This window comes from Amyelois transitella, chromosome 23 (genome assembly GCF_032362555.1).
Source record: "Amyelois transitella isolate CPQ chromosome 23, ilAmyTran1.1, whole genome shotgun sequence".
Taxonomy (NCBI): domain Eukaryota; kingdom Metazoa; phylum Arthropoda; class Insecta; order Lepidoptera; family Pyralidae; genus Amyelois; species Amyelois transitella.
Genome location: NC_083526.1, coordinates 20,001 through 34,696, shown reverse-complemented (window position 1 = coordinate 34,696; position 14,696 = coordinate 20,001). Strand labels below are relative to the sequence as shown.

The following is a 14,696-nucleotide window of genomic DNA, read 5'->3' as shown; positions in this document are numbered from 1 at the left end:
AGATACGAATAATAAAATTAAATTGTAAAGTGCAGCAGGCTTTGCAGTATGTATGAACGTCAATGTCAATTTGTCAAACAGTCAGTATCAGGTCATAACTATCACTGTCAAACAAAAACAACGAATTGAATTGAAATGAACTATAAATTAAAAACAAAACAACCGCAAAAATCAAAACAAAACCGAACCTGATTTTTAAAACTTCAAATCAAACTGGAAGATTTCTTGCTTTGATCCACTTGTGAAGGAAGGGCCATAAATAACTCATTGAATTACAGACATGGAGGAAGACGAATACGATGACGAATTGCCACCCATTGTGGTTAATTCATCTTCTCGAGACGAGGTAAATATTCATCAACTTAGAAATAAATACGTGATAAAGCTATACGTCGTCTTTCAGTGGTTTCAAGACTGTTGGCTCTGTTTACTCTGCAAGGGATAAAGACATGACTACATGTATGTGTGTAAAAGTGAACAAGCTATGATAAAATTGGTAAAAAATGGTTATGTTGCAGTCTGTGTTCGCGATGCCATCAGCCGAGGTTTTAGCCTCGCAACGAGCCCGAGCCGAAGAGTGCGAGCGGGAATTACAGCAACTGAGAGCTCAGCACGATCTACAAGAGATGGAACTCGAAGCCGGTTCGGGTAAGTCCATAAATCCTTTTTGAGTGACCGCATTTTCATCACTTCCTTCTAGTTGTATCCCATACTTATTCTTCTTAATTTTTAATGAATCAATAACTATTTATCTTCTTGAAACTCAAATCCCCTGAGAATTTAAAGTCTTATCTCCATGTCAAGATTTGTCAGAATTGATATTGTAGTTTTGGATTTTTGCAATTAATAAAAAAGCCATATGTGTATTTCAGCTGAGAATACTCCACCCACAGTGCCTTCGCGCTCAGATTCCAGCGGATCGGAGGGAGAGACAGCACTGGCTTCAGCCGTTGAGGTACTGTGCAATTGATAATAGTATTTAGTATTATACAGATGATGGAGATTGATTGGAATTGATTAAGAAACTTAGGATAATTTGTCATTAATTGCATGTGTCCGGTCTGCCAGTAGCCTTGTCTACATAGTATATTTCTCTATTTGTTTTGGTTGTATTTGGTTGTTTACTCAGTGATGCACAAGTTGTAAAACATGCAACAGCCATCTAGATTACAAGTTACAAATACATACCTACATAAAATTACACCTTTTTCCCGGAAGAGTAGGCAGAGACTACTTCTTTTTACTTTTTACAAATAACACTGTATACATTGATTAACACCGTAGTGGCATTGTAGGCGCTGCGTGTAGGCGGCGCAGCAGCGGGCGCGGCGGCGGCGGAGTCGCGGCCGGCGCTGGGCGCGGTGCTGGCCCGCGTGCTGCAGCAGCTGCCGGACACGGCGCGCGCGCTGTGTGCGGCTTACAGCGACGCCCTGACCGCGGGCCGCGATGTCGACGTGCTCACTGACGAGGTAGATGACGAGGTGTTGAAGTCGTCAGTAAGCTAGAGTAGCTTTTGTTTGGTTTCTACACAAGTGAAATGACGCGTATTCTTATAGACAATTTTTTACTTATATTCTAGCTGCTGACGGGCGTGGGATCATGGCTGGGCGGCCTGGCGGGGGAGGAAGGGGGACCGCTATCGGAGTCGCCCACTGATGACGAGGTATGTTAAAGGTTGGCTGGAAGAGATTGCTTAGCGATAAGTCCGCCTTATCTCAACATATTCTTAATGTATATTTTTATGAGCAATAAAGTTAATTTGTAATTGTTTCTCAAACAGGCAGTGAAAATGAAATACAACCTCATTGGTTAGTAGATAGTACTGGCTGGAAAACAAAAGAAATTTAAAAAAAGAAACAAAAAATGGATTATTAGCGCCAAACGGAATTTAAGTTCGTGTTTGTTGTTTAGTTCAACTTATTGTTTATAATTATTTAGAGTCCTTTAGTTAGTTCATCAGTGCATATTGTAAAAGTGTTGTGATAATACAGTGCATAGCTTATTCTGCAGTTTTCTTCACGACGCCCACAAATCATTCTCTTTGCTCATATTTCAAGAAATGTATATTTTGTGAGTCCTAATCGCTATATTGGATACAGGTAGCATTCAATTGGTGTTCAAAAATTACCTAAGTGTACTAAAAGCTACCTGTACTGTACTACTTTCAATGTGGAAATGTAGTGGAACAAACCACACACTTATACCTTGAAATGATAAGAATAACGAGATAAGTAATGTATTACCCACGCGGCAGGTGGTGGGCGTGGGCGCGTGGCTGAGCGCGCTGGCGCTGGGCGCGCCCGCGCCGCGCGCGCGCCGCGCGCTGCACGCGCTGCTCGCCGCCGCCGCGGACCGCCAGGTGCTGCTTTACTTACATCCGAACACGAATCATCTATATTACCAGTTCAAACAATACTTACAAATTGTGGCTCACTATGTATAACAAAGGATCAATGCAGGTGCACAAACTAGCGTGTGTGCTGGTGCCCGCGCTAGAGGAGGCGCGCTGGCGACTGGATCTCGTCACCGCGCTGCAGGCAGCCGGCCGCCCGCAGCTGGCGCTCACCCTGTGCCAGTGCGCGCTCACGCAGCTGCTGCAGCCGGACCGCCACGCCGCGATGCAGGCGAGCGCTTGTTTGTTATAAAATAAAGTGGCAGTAAGATTGATAGTCGGGCACGGTATTTATGGAAGTGTCCGCAGGTCCCCAGCGAGCCGCTGCCGCTGCCGCAGGTGGCGGCGCTGGTGGCGCAGGGCTGGCGGCGGCTGGCGCGCGCCCAGCGGGAGCCGGCGCTGCGGCTGGCGGGGCGCGCGCTGCGGGCGCCGCGGGCGGGCGAGCGCGAGCGGGCGGCGCGGGCGCGCGCGCTGGCCGCGCTGGCCCGCGCGCCCGCCGACGGCAACGACCGCCACCAGCCGGAGGAACTCAAGGTGACTCGTGGCTGGGAAGCTTTGCCTTGTGCTGATCCTTCCTTGTCACTTTTTATATCAAATTATTTATGAAGGATTACATATGTACCTATGCAGATATTCGTTCTGGAATTTCAATTGTAGTCACGAGTTTTAAAATTTTGCAACATATAACCTTTAAAATTGTTCTCAATACATTTGGAAGATTGTTGTAATATACAGGGTGACATTTAAAACAACTGCATCCTTTTAAATATAGACTATAACCATGCTTCTAAGCCATTTGAGCCTATTTTTATTTAAATTAAACGTCATCATTTTCACATTTAAAAAACCCTCAAAAACTACGTCACACGCTTTATTAAAGACCAATACTACAAAAAGAAATTAAAACTAAACATGTAAATAAATGTCTGAAAAATAAATTATTCTTCTAGTATCAAGATCAAGTAAAGTACAGAGTTGTCGAGATCGCTCAGCTGAATGGATCGTAGATTTTGATACTTTTATTTTTTTCGTACTTTCTGAAATATGAACCGATATTTTTCTTTTTACGTTTTTAAATATCCTTTAGATGAGTACACTTAACAGTTAAATTTATGCAGTTGAATTTAAAAATCACCCTGTATATATTTTTATGTAATACCATTAAAATTACTGAACCTGAATTCTTCTAAAGTGATATTTTCTTGCGTTAATACAATGCACTGCACCTACTAAAATCAAAACTTGAGAATACTTGCCCCCCCTTTTTAATAAATAAATAACGAAAACGACTGAAGCTATGGCCCTTGTTCCAGATTGCGGTGGCGGCGTCCAAACTGAAGATCTTGTTGTCTGACAATAACTGATCGTTGTCTTATGTGACTGTTCAATTACTGTGATAATTATGTTTTATAAGAATAAAAAACTTTCTAGAAAATTTGTTTTTATTATTCTTAAAATTAGGTATATTTAGAAGCAATTATTACACTATCCACTATAGAAAATCTGAAAAAGTTCTCCATTAGAGAAAAATAATTCGAGAATATAAGTTAAGGATCCGGAAATGATTAAAGCACTTCCTGGACACTGCCGTCTTTAATCCCTCTTCTACTAAATATAAAAAGATGTTTGGATCACACTCTCAAGCAGCCAATAAACTTTATGAATTAGATAAATATCAGATAGTGTGATAACTGCTTCAGTATAATAGTAGGTACAAAAATGTTTACTTTCTAGTTATGTTACAGCCTTACGTGACACAGCCTTGCTGTTTTTATTTACTACTCTATATAAAGGTAGTTAAAAGATTACACAATTTTATATTTGGCATAAAATGTAAAGATTATAAAATTTGGAGATTCATGTATGATTTCTATTCTCTGTGCACATGGCAGTTAATTAAGTGTACTTTAAACTAATTTTCACTTTTCTTTTATTACATAAATTTTAAAATGTAAGTTAAGATCCTGGTATTATTTGTTACGTTGTAAGTACTAAATTATGTATAAATCTTTTCAAAGATGTCAATAAGTTTTTATTATGCAGTACTTTTGCCGACTTTCATAAAATTCAAATAAGTCAATATGTTATCAAGTGCCCAAAGGATATTGTAAAAGGCCCGTGTCTGTGATTGCATCAGTGTCTACATTCAGCATCGGCATCAGCATGAGTAGTGGCGAGGTCCAGCACGAGATGCGAGAGCGCGAGCGTGAGGTGCGGCCCCAGCAGGCGGCGGCAGCCCGCGGCGCGCGCGCGGAAGCCCGCCGCGCGCAGCGTGCGTCCCGCCGCGGGCTGCAGCTCGCTCAGCCGCGCGTGCAGCGCCGCCCAGCGCCGCGCCGCGGCCCACACGCGCGCCGCGCGCACCAGGCACGAGCCCGCGCCGCGCCCGCGCCAGCTGTCATCATCACTGTGTCACATCTCTGTGTCTTACAGGGTAACCAATGATATAGGGTAAACCAGAGAGTAATTGTCCACAGGCAGTGATTGCCCGTTTTGAAAAATTATCTTTGCGTTGAATAGACCATTAATCGAGGAAGGCTTAAGGCTATATAATATCACACTGTAACTATAAGGAGCAAAGAAATAATAGAAAATGTGAAAATTATTCATCCTTGAGGGCTTCATTAATGCACAAAATAATTATTCTACGTGGACGAAGTTGCGGGCACAGCTATTCATCTATAATTACTGTCTGAAGAAAGTCGTTTGGAGAATTGGATAATAATATCAACTAGAAAAGAATTTCCTCGAAATAAAGAAGACATTTTAGACTCCGTGCAAAAGTTTTTGGAAGAGAACCCGCGCTCTAATTCTTTTTTTATAAAATAGGCAAGGTGATGGTTGGTGAAGGCATTTTTGAAGAACATCAGAAGGAGTGACAGAAAGAAGATTAAAGTCTAATTTATCATTTTAAGGTACTGGGCAATTACTGTGCTGTGATGTGAACAATTAGTGTAAGCAGTGGGCAATAACTATACATTTTTGGATAATTTTTAATTTGTTTAATTCTTTTCTAATCCATGTAAGTTGTGACTAAAAAATGTTAACACTTTGATGGAGATTCTATTTAGACATAAGAAAAAAATTATAAATGGTTAAAACTTATAATATTTTTTTTATTGTTTGAAGCCAAAGTGCTTGAAGTCCTTAAGTGGGCAATAGCTATACGGTTTACCCTACGAGTCTGTAAAGTCACGTCGACCTGGATGGAATATGGCTCACAATATTAGCTGAATAAGAAGTAAGATAATAAAATCCCTTACTCATCATGTACGGCGAGCGAGTGCAGCCAGCCCGCGCGCTGCGGCCCCCACAGCTCCGACACGCTCGCTGTGCCTACTACCTGGTTATATAAAGACTATATCTTAAAACCTATTAGGACTTTCATTAATAAAAATTCAAGAAAAATGTATTCTACTGGCTGTTTGATTTGAACTTATAACAAGAATCCCAATAATGTTAACTTCAACAAAGTAACATGGAACCAAAAAACTTATAAAACTCTGGTTTTCTGTAATAATAATTTGTGTTTAATTGGATCCTTAGATCATTATATAATTGAATAACTTTTCCAGGAGGTCAATTTATCATGGGAATACAAAAATTTACTTCTGGACCATTTTCCTTAAAGAAAGTACGATCATTTGCGGAATATAATCCCCTTTTGTTATTTGCTGTATAAACCTGTGTGTGCACTGGCCCTTTGTGGTGCGGCGTCCACTCTTCCTCCAGCAGCACGGCCGGCCGCAGCAGCCGCGGGTCGGCCGGGAGCGGCCCGTGGTACTCCGCTACGAAACCCACGGCTTCCTTGCGCATTTCCTGAAATATGGTGAACAAAAATAAAAATTAATGAAACTTTTACTTTAAGTTTCTATTATTTTTTTTGAACTCTAAGTTTGTGTTGTCAGTGTTCAACTTTTTCTATTTATCTTGTTTCTTATTTGTGAGGACCTTTAATTGGCTCCTTTGCTAACTAGCTTTATTTCTACTACTATATTATGTTTGTAGCTGTTGGTCTTCCTATTAAAAATAAAATAAAATAAAATATCTGATCCTCTTGACATTTTATTTTAAAAAGTAGTTATGAAAGCATATACAAGAATGGTAATCCCATTTACCCCATAACTAACATAACTACAGGAAAACCTGCTAAATTGTAGTGACACATGCAGATTACCTCAAGATGATTTCCCCACTGTGACAAGCTGATAGTTACGGACCTGAACTCGTTTGTCGGCGAGGGCGGCGTGCGCGACGTACACGCTGGCGGCCACCGCGGCCGCCAGCGCGAGCGGCACCAGCAGCAGCGAGCGCAGCGCCGCGCCGCAGAAGATGAACAACACCGCGCCGCACAGCACGCCCGCCTGCAGCGTCAGCTGCACACAGCACATAATGATATTTTGTTAAAATAACTATTATTTAGACTATCTATCTAACAATACTAAAGAAACAAGGCAGTATAAAAACAGTTGTCACACTCACAAAATTGATATTTGGATAGTGACAGGTTGCTGCTCCTTTTAATATCACTATCACACTTGCCATCTGATGTAAACTTTGATCCTTGAAAAACTCTTTTACTTGCTAATCAAAATATTACATGCTGTAATTTCTTTCTCCAATTCAAAAACCAGTGTTTTAGTTTTACTTACGTTCACTTTCATTCCTTTCTCTTTCAAAGCTTCATGTATACAGTTTACCATCTCCTGTAACTCTTCCGCTGATGACGCCAGTATAACCTGATCGTCGGCATAGAGCAGACATTTGACGAGTGACTCATTCATCCTTAATCCACTTTCACTCTTTCAAATCTGTCAAACAACTATCCATAAATAGGTTGAACAGCCACGGTGACGCAACACATCCTTGCCTAACGCCACGAATGAGCAATAGACTTTTTTACTCTTGGCCAAAAACTTTTTGGCTATGCATCGCAATGAAAAGACCTGATCCGTACATCCCATTCCCTTTCGAAATCCCGCTTGAGTACCCATATTTTGTCCTACCTATTTACCATAAAATACCTAGTAAAGTCTTAGATTTGATAAGTGTGTGGATTATTTGAACGAATATCAGGCACACATCTCTTCAGCATGTCACAGGAGCAATTCACCTACTGCTTATAACTGTCTTAGTGTATATATGTATTAAACTTTGTAAGTACATCCATTTTTCATTGATACAGTACAACATTGTTTAGAAGTGAAATAAAATCCGTTATAAAATTGGTAATTAAATAAAATTAGATTTAAAATGAATATTGGTTAACTCTTTCACCTACTGGCCACTTAAGCAGTTTCAATTCATCAAGAGTTCATTTAACTATTTTTCAACAAATGCTTGAACAGTAAGTGACACAAGACATAATAAAAAAAAGAAATAGTACACAAAGATAATAAGACCCAATGCATTAAGTTTACACTTCCCAATGTGCGGCAGGCAAATGTGGATATTAGTATAAGTAGTAAAAGATTAGATTTTGTTGATAGTACTACTTTCTTAGGAATAATATTAGATTCAAATTTGAAATGGCATGCTCACATTTTGAAACTTTCTAAAAGGCTTAGTTCTGCAGCATACGCTATTCGTCGTATTCGGCATTTGACGGATGTGGCAACTGCTAAACTAGTATATTTTAGTTATTTTCATAGTTTAATGTCATATGGTCTACTGCTTTGGGGATCAGCAGCAGAAATACAAACTATTTTCATTTTAGAAAAAAGGGCAATTCAAGCTAGCTACGGTCTTAAACAAAGAGATTCGACCTTGCCCTAACTATGTACATATTTTATTTTATCTTTATTTTCATTTTATTTGATGAAATATTCGTATTGACATAATCAGTTCTACATTCATTCATGTTTTTTAATGTAGACAATGTGCATTGGTCCACAATTTAGATTTAAGAGATCTATATTTGTAAATTGACGTCCGATGAATATGCTGCAGTGTAGTTTGTTCTGCCGCTTCTTCTACACATGCGCTTTGGAAGCGGTAGTTATAATTAGATTTAAGTTACGTGTCGTCAATAAGTGATACCTTGTATCAAATTTTCAAAATAAATCTATTCTATTCTAAAGAGAAAAACAGACATGAGCATTAGGTGCTAATAATTTCAATAGAAATCTATTTCAGTCTATCCGTGAAAGGGAGAAGTAAAAGACTTACTTCTTGAAAGAAGAATAAGAAGAAGGCATCTCGATGATAACTGGCGAAGCTGCCGCGGATCAGAGCCGCCCTGAAGGGCTCATCCTCGGCGCGCGCTTTCCTTATCACTATTTCACAAGTCATTGGGTACAAGCAAGCTACTGTTTTCTGTCGTCACAGTTAACAAAGAATATTGATAAATGAAAAACATCTAAACAATCGAAGATAAGGTATTCTTCTATTAAGAACGAACTTTGCACGAACTTTATAGAAATCAGCCAGCCCAAAGGATCAGCCTTGTTTTGTTTTTAGACTTGTGTTGTAGTTGTAGACTTTGACATAGCCTGATTTTTTTTAGTTTTTTTATCTCGTTTTATTGACGAGGCAAAGGGTACTAACTCATGCAGCCAAGTCTTTAAAAGAGTATAAATTACACAAAAATTGGTTCAAATCCAATAAAAAATAATGATTCGCAAAAGAAATGGTTAGCAACGTAATCAATGACCTAGTTTTATCGCTAGGTACCAACGTACGCGCCGCTTTGAGCCGAAACGTAGCATTCCCGCCTTTCCCGCCTAGTACCCTGCACGCTCCGCCCGATCCCTGCCAGCAGCGTTGCCAACTCTACGTCTTTTTACGTAGATCTACGTATTTTAAGCCTTTCACGCAAACCAACAAACTTTAGTCCCAAAATCTACGTAGGTATTTTCTATCAAAATTATTCAATTGCAAAATAACATATCTCGTCGTTAGACTGAATGGGCATTAATTCCGTTACTTTCGCGAAAAAAGTTGAATGAATGAAATAGCGCAAATGACGAACATAAGAAACAGACTTTCCACTAAAACGCTAACAGGCTTACTTTTCACGAAAAGTAGCTTAAAAATAAATCACGACTGATTCTATGCAGGAACACATTACACTTTTTAGTTAATATATGTATAAATTTAATTAATCTGAAAATGAAATAAAATTAAATAATTTTAATAAATCGATGACCATGATGTAGCAAACTTTTTTAAATTATCTGTAAGTGGTGTTTCATATGTAGAATGTAGATAATGTGAAACTTGACTAGTTACTGGAATATTTATTTATTTATTACTATTATTTTTGTTAGCGGAGATATCTTTAACCAGTTTTATCTATCTTCTGACTGTTTGCAACTTTTAGGGTCTTATGAATTGTCGTTTTATTCACGTCTTCATTTCAAACAGATAAAAGTACGTAGATCTACGTATTTCTCATTTGGAAATTTTACTATGTCTACGTAATTTTCTAATCTGGCCTACGACCTTTTCAAAATCATAGTTGGCAACACTGCCTGCCAGACAATTAGTTGCCCACACGCATCTATCGCGGGAGCAATGTGCGCAGGATCAATTTTTCTTGTAACTATCACGAACTGGAAACGTACGCCATGTCGTAGGTATTCTTTTATTGTTTATTATTGTTTTAACCTGTCATCGCAACAAATTGTGTTTTGACGACTAAAACGCCTAGGTTTAGTTATTCCCTTCAACAACTTCTGTGTTTTGACGGTCTTCAGCCGAAAAAGTATGAAGAGAAATTGCAACTTATGGATCTAGCTTTATTAATGCAAATTTTCATAATAGTTATGGTAGAAGTCCAACGGTCAACGAACTCCGCCTCGCGGCCATAGTATGTAAGTACCGATCTGTCTAGTCTACGCGCAGCTGATTACGGGACTATCGGTGTCTCTCCGATTTTTCGGGGTATTTTAAGAATCCTTAATCTTTGGATTTTACTATAAAGCGAGATAACTCTAAGGGAACATGTATTTTTTTTTATTACCCTGTAGAAAACTTTTATTAATTAAGCTACTAGATTCAAAGTCTATCTGTATATAAAAAAGCAGAGCTCATACATTAGATTAAGAGTTTCTTTTAATAGCTTCGAAACCTAAAACGAAGGTGACACGCGACATAAATCGATTTGAAGATAGAGATCAGCTCAAAGGATCAGCCTTGTTTTGTTTTGTTCTCTGGTTTTGTTTGTACACTTTGACATTGCCTGTTTTTTTCGGGTTTCTTTATCTCGTTTTATTGACGAGGCAAAGGGTGGGTGACACGCGACATAAATCGATTTGAAGATCTCTTTTAGTGTTTTTCGATCATTTGTCACTAGATGGCACTGCAGCTAAAGTAACACGCGGTGTGGTTTCACGTCCAATACAATCTAAATAAACTAAATTGCCCGGGGGGGCGGGTTAGGTTAACGGCGGGTTAGGTTAACGGCGGGTTAGGTTAACGGCGGGTTAGGTTAACGGCGGGTTAGGTTAACGGCGGGTTAGGTTAACGGCGGGTTAGGTTAACGGCGGGTTAGGTTAACGGCGGGTTAGGTTAACGGCGGGTTAGGTTAACGGCGGGTTAGGTTAACGGCGGGTTAGGTTAACGGCGGGTTAGGTTAACGGCGGGTTAGGTTAACGGCGGGTTAGGTTAACGGCGGGTTAGGTTAACGGCGGGTTAGGTTAACGGCGGGTTAGGTTAACGGCGGGTTAGGTTAACGGCGGGTTAGGTTAACGGCGGGTTAGGTTAACGGCGGGTTAGGTTAACGGCGGGTTAGGTTAACGGCGGGTTAGGTTAACGGCGGGTTAGGTTAACGGCGGGTTAGGTTAACGGCGGGTTAGGTTAACGGCGGGTTAGGTTAACGGCGGGTTAGGTTAACGGCGGGTTAGGTTAACGGCGGGTTAGGTTAACGGCGGGTTAGGTTAACGGCGGGTTAGGTTAACGGCGGGTTAGGTTAACGGCGGGTTAGGTTAACGGCGGGTTAGGTTAACGGCGGGTTAGGTTAACGGCGGGTTAGGTTAACGGCGGGTTAGGTTAACGGCGGGTTAGGTTAACGGCGGGTTAGGTTAACGGCGGGTTAGGTTAACGGCGGGTTAGGTTAACGGCGGGTTAGGTTAACGGCGGGTTAGGTTAACGGCGGGTTAGGTTAACGGCGGGTTAGGTTAACGGCGGGTTAGGTTAACGGCGGGTTAGGTTAACGGCGGGTTAGGTTAACGGCGGGTTAGGTTAACGGCGGGTTAGGTTAACGGCGGGTTAGGTTAACGGCGGGTTAGGTTAACGGCGGGTTAGGTTAACGGCGGGTTAGGTTAACGGCGGGTTAGGTTAACGGCGGGTTAGGTTAACGGCGGGTTAGGTTAACGGCGGGTTAGGTTAACGGCGGGTTAGGTTAACGGCGGGTTAGGTTAACGGCGGGTTAGGTTAACGGCGGGTTAGGTTAACGGCGGGTTAGGTTAACGGCGGGTTAGGTTAACGGCGGGTTAGGTTAACGGCGGGTTAGGTTAACGGCGGGTTAGGTTAACGGCGGGTTAGGTTAACGGCGGGTTAGGTTAACGGCGGGTTAGGTTAACGGCGGGTTAGGTTAACGGCGGGTTAGGTTAACGGCGGGTTAGGTTAACGGCGGGTTAGGTTAACGGCGGGTTAGGTTAACGGCGGGTTAGGTTAACGGCGGGTTAGGTTAACGGCGGGTTAGGTTAACGGCGGGTTAGGTTAACGGCGGGTTAGGTTAACGGCGGGTTAGGTTAACGGCGGGTTAGGTTAACGGCGGGTTAGGTTAACGGCGGGTTAGGTTAACGGCGGGTTAGGTTAACGGCGGGTTAGGTTAACGGCGGGTTAGGTTAACGGCGGGTTAGGTTAACGGCGGGTTAGGTTAACGGCGGGTTAGGTTAACGGCGGGTTAGGTTAACGGCGGGTTAGGTTAACGGCGGGTTAGGTTAACGGCGGGTTAGGTTAACGGCGGGTTAGGTTAACGGCGGGTTAGGTTAACGGCGGGTTAGGTTAACGGCGGGTTAGGTTAACGGCGGGTTAGGTTAACGGCGGGTTAGGTTAACGGCGGGTTAGGTTAACGGCGGGTTAGGTTAACGGCGGGTTAGGTTAACGGCGGGTTAGGTTAACGGCGGGTTAGGTTAACGGCGGGTTAGGTTAACGGCGGGTTAGGTTAACGGCGGGTTAGGTTAACGGCGGGTTAGGTTAACGGCGGGTTAGGTTAACGGCGGGTTAGGTTAACGGCGGGTTAGGTTAACGGCGGGTTAGGTTAACGGCGGGTTAGGTTAACGGCGGGTTAGGTTAACGGCGGGTTAGGTTAACGGCGGGTTAGGTTAACGGCGGGTTAGGTTAACGGCGGGTTAGGTTAACGGCGGGTTAGGTTAACGGCGGGTTAGGTTAACGGCGGGTTAGGTTAACGGCGGGTTAGGTTAACGGCGGGTTAGGTTAACGGCGGGTTAGGTTAACGGCGGGTTAGGTTAACGGCGGGTTAGGTTAACGGCGGGTTAGGTTAACGGCGGGTTAGGTTAACGGCGGGTTAGGTTAACGGCGGGTTAGGTTAACGGCGGGTTAGGTTAACGGCGGGTTAGGTTAACGGCGGGTTAGGTTAACGGCGGGTTAGGTTAACGGCGGGTTAGGTTAACGGCGGGTTAGGTTAACGGCGGGTTAGGTTAACGGCGGGTTAGGTTAACGGCGGGTTAGGTTAACGGCGGGTTAGGTTAACGGCGGGTTAGGTTAACGGCGGGTTAGGTTAACGGCGGGTTAGGTTAACGGCGGGTTAGGTTAACGGCGGGTTAGGTTAACGGCGGGTTAGGTTAACGGCGGGTTAGGTTAACGGCGGGTTAGGTTAACGGCGGGTTAGGTTAACGGCGGGTTAGGTTAACGGCGGGTTAGGTTAACGGCGGGTTAGGTTAACGGCGGGTTAGGTTAACGGCGGGTTAGGTTAACGGCGGGTTAGGTTAACGGCGGGTTAGGTTAACGGCGGGTTAGGTTAACGGCGGGTTAGGTTAACGGCGGGTTAGGTTAACGGCGGGTTAGGTTAACGGCGGGTTAGGTTAACGGCGGGTTAGGTTAACGGCGGGTTAGGTTAACGGCGGGTTAGGTTAACGGCGGGTTAGGTTAACGGCGGGTTAGGTTAACGGCGGGTTAGGTTAACGGCGGGTTAGGTTAACGGCGGGTTAGGTTAACGGCGGGTTAGGTTAACGGCGGGTTAGGTTAACGGCGGGTTAGGTTAACGGCGGGTTAGGTTAACGGCGGGTTAGGTTAACGGCGGGTTAGGTTAACGGCGGGTTAGGTTAACGGCGGGTTAGGTTAACGGCGGGTTAGGTTAACGGCGGGTTAGGTTAACGGCGGGTTAGGTTAACGGCGGGTTAGGTTAACGGCGGGTTAGGTTAACGGCGGGTTAGGTTAACGGCGGGTTAGGTTAACGGCGGGTTAGGTTAACGGCGGGTTAGGTTAACGGCGGGTTAGGTTAACGGCGGGTTAGGTTAACGGCGGGTTAGGTTAACGGCGGGTTAGGTTAACGGCGGGTTAGGTTAACGGCGGGTTAGGTTAACGGCGGGTTAGGTTAACGGCGGGTTAGGTTAACGGCGGGTTAGGTTAACGGCGGGTTAGGTTAACGGCGGGTTAGGTTAACGGCGGGTTAGGTTAACGGCGGGTTAGGTTAACGGCGGGTTAGGTTAACGGCGGGTTAGGTTAACGGCGGGTTAGGTTAACGGCGGGTTAGGTTAACGGCGGGTTAGGTTAACGGCGGGTTAGGTTAACGGCGGGTTAGGTTAACGGCGGGTTAGGTTAACGGCGGGTTAGGTTAACGGCGGGTTAGGTTAACGGCGGGTTAGGTTAACGGCGGGTTAGGTTAACGGCGGGTTAGGTTAACGGCGGGTTAGGTTAACGGCGGGTTAGGTTAACGGCGGGTTAGGTTAACGGCGGGTTAGGTTAACGGCGGGTTAGGTTAACGGCGGGTTAGGTTAACGGCGGGTTAGGTTAACGGCGGGTTAGGTTAACGGCGGGTTAGGTTAACGGCGGGTTAGGTTAACGGCGGGTTAGGTTAACGGCGGGTTAGGTTAACGGCGGGTTAGGTTAACGGCGGGTTAGGTTAACGGCGGGTTAGGTTAACGGCGGGTTAGGTTAACGGCGGGTTAGGTTAACGGCGGGTTAGGTTAACGGCGGGTTAGGTTAACGGCGGGTTAGGTTAACGGCGGGTTAGGTTAACGGCGGGTTAGGTTAACGGCGGGTTAGGTTAACGGCGGGTTAGGTTAACGGCGGGTTAGGTTAACGGCGGGTTAGGTTAACGGCGGGTTAGGTTAACGGCGGGTTAGGTTAACGGCGGGTTAGGTTAACGGCGGGTTAGGTTAACGGCGGGTTAGGTTAA

General features: G+C 43.8%; 2 protein-coding genes across 3 annotated transcripts; one reads left to right on the top strand and one right to left on the bottom strand.

Annotated features, from left to right (window-relative positions):
- The first annotated feature begins 86 nt into the window (after window positions 1-86).
- Window positions 87-3,786, top strand: LOC132903263 (uncharacterized). Its single transcript, XM_060951049.1, has 8 exons — window positions 87-346; window positions 519-648; window positions 873-955; window positions 1,296-1,469; window positions 1,580-1,663; window positions 2,255-2,359; window positions 2,460-2,926; window positions 3,706-3,786. Exons 1-7 carry the CDS (start codon window positions 281-283, stop codon window positions 2,643-2,645), a joined length of 828 nt encoding a protein of 275 aa, XP_060807032.1. The 5' UTR covers window positions 87-280; the 3' UTR covers window positions 2,646-2,926; window positions 3,706-3,786.
- A 74-nt stretch (window positions 3,787-3,860) lies between these two features.
- LOC106138121 (uncharacterized) lies at window positions 3,861-8,869 on the bottom strand. 2 transcript variants are annotated; one of them, XM_060951050.1, is made up of 5 exons: window positions 8,558-8,869; window positions 6,610-6,765; window positions 6,074-6,208; window positions 5,653-5,732; window positions 3,861-4,796 (listed from the first exon to the last, which is right to left on the bottom strand). In XM_060951050.1, exons 1-5 carry the CDS (start codon window positions 8,678-8,680, stop codon window positions 4,526-4,528), a joined length of 765 nt encoding a protein of 254 aa, XP_060807033.1. In that variant the 5' UTR covers window positions 8,681-8,869; the 3' UTR covers window positions 3,861-4,525. The 2 variants fall into 2 exon arrangements, with proteins under 2 accessions (XP_060807033.1, XP_013194624.2); XM_013339170.2 differs by having other exon boundaries at window positions 3,861-4,784.
- Window positions 8,870-14,696: the final 5,827 nt, after the last annotated feature.

Excerpts from the sequence above, each read along its gene's own strand:
- LOC132903263 (XM_060951049.1), top strand. The coding sequence starts at position 281 with ATGGAGGAAGACGAATACGATGACGAATTGCCACCCATTGTGGTTAAT. Across the intron at positions 347-518 it reads ATTCATCTTCTCGAGACGAG|TCTGTGTTCGCGATGCCATC; the intron begins GTAAATATTCAT and ends GTTATGTTGCAG. Across the intron at positions 1,470-1,579 it reads TCGACGTGCTCACTGACGAG|CTGCTGACGGGCGTGGGATC; the intron begins GTAGATGACGAG and ends CTTATATTCTAG.
- LOC106138121 (XM_060951050.1), bottom strand. The coding sequence starts at position 8,680 with ATGACTTGTGAAATAGTGATAAGGAAAGCGCGCGCCGAGGATGAGCCC. Across the intron at positions 6,766-8,557 it reads TCTTATTCTTCTTTCAAGAA|CTGACGCTGCAGGCGGGCGT; the intron begins GTAAGTCTTTTA and ends TGCTGTGTGCAG. Across the intron at positions 5,733-6,073 it reads AAGGGCCAGTGCACACACAG|GTAGTAGGCACAGCGAGCGT; the intron begins GTTTATACAGCA and ends TTATATAACCAG.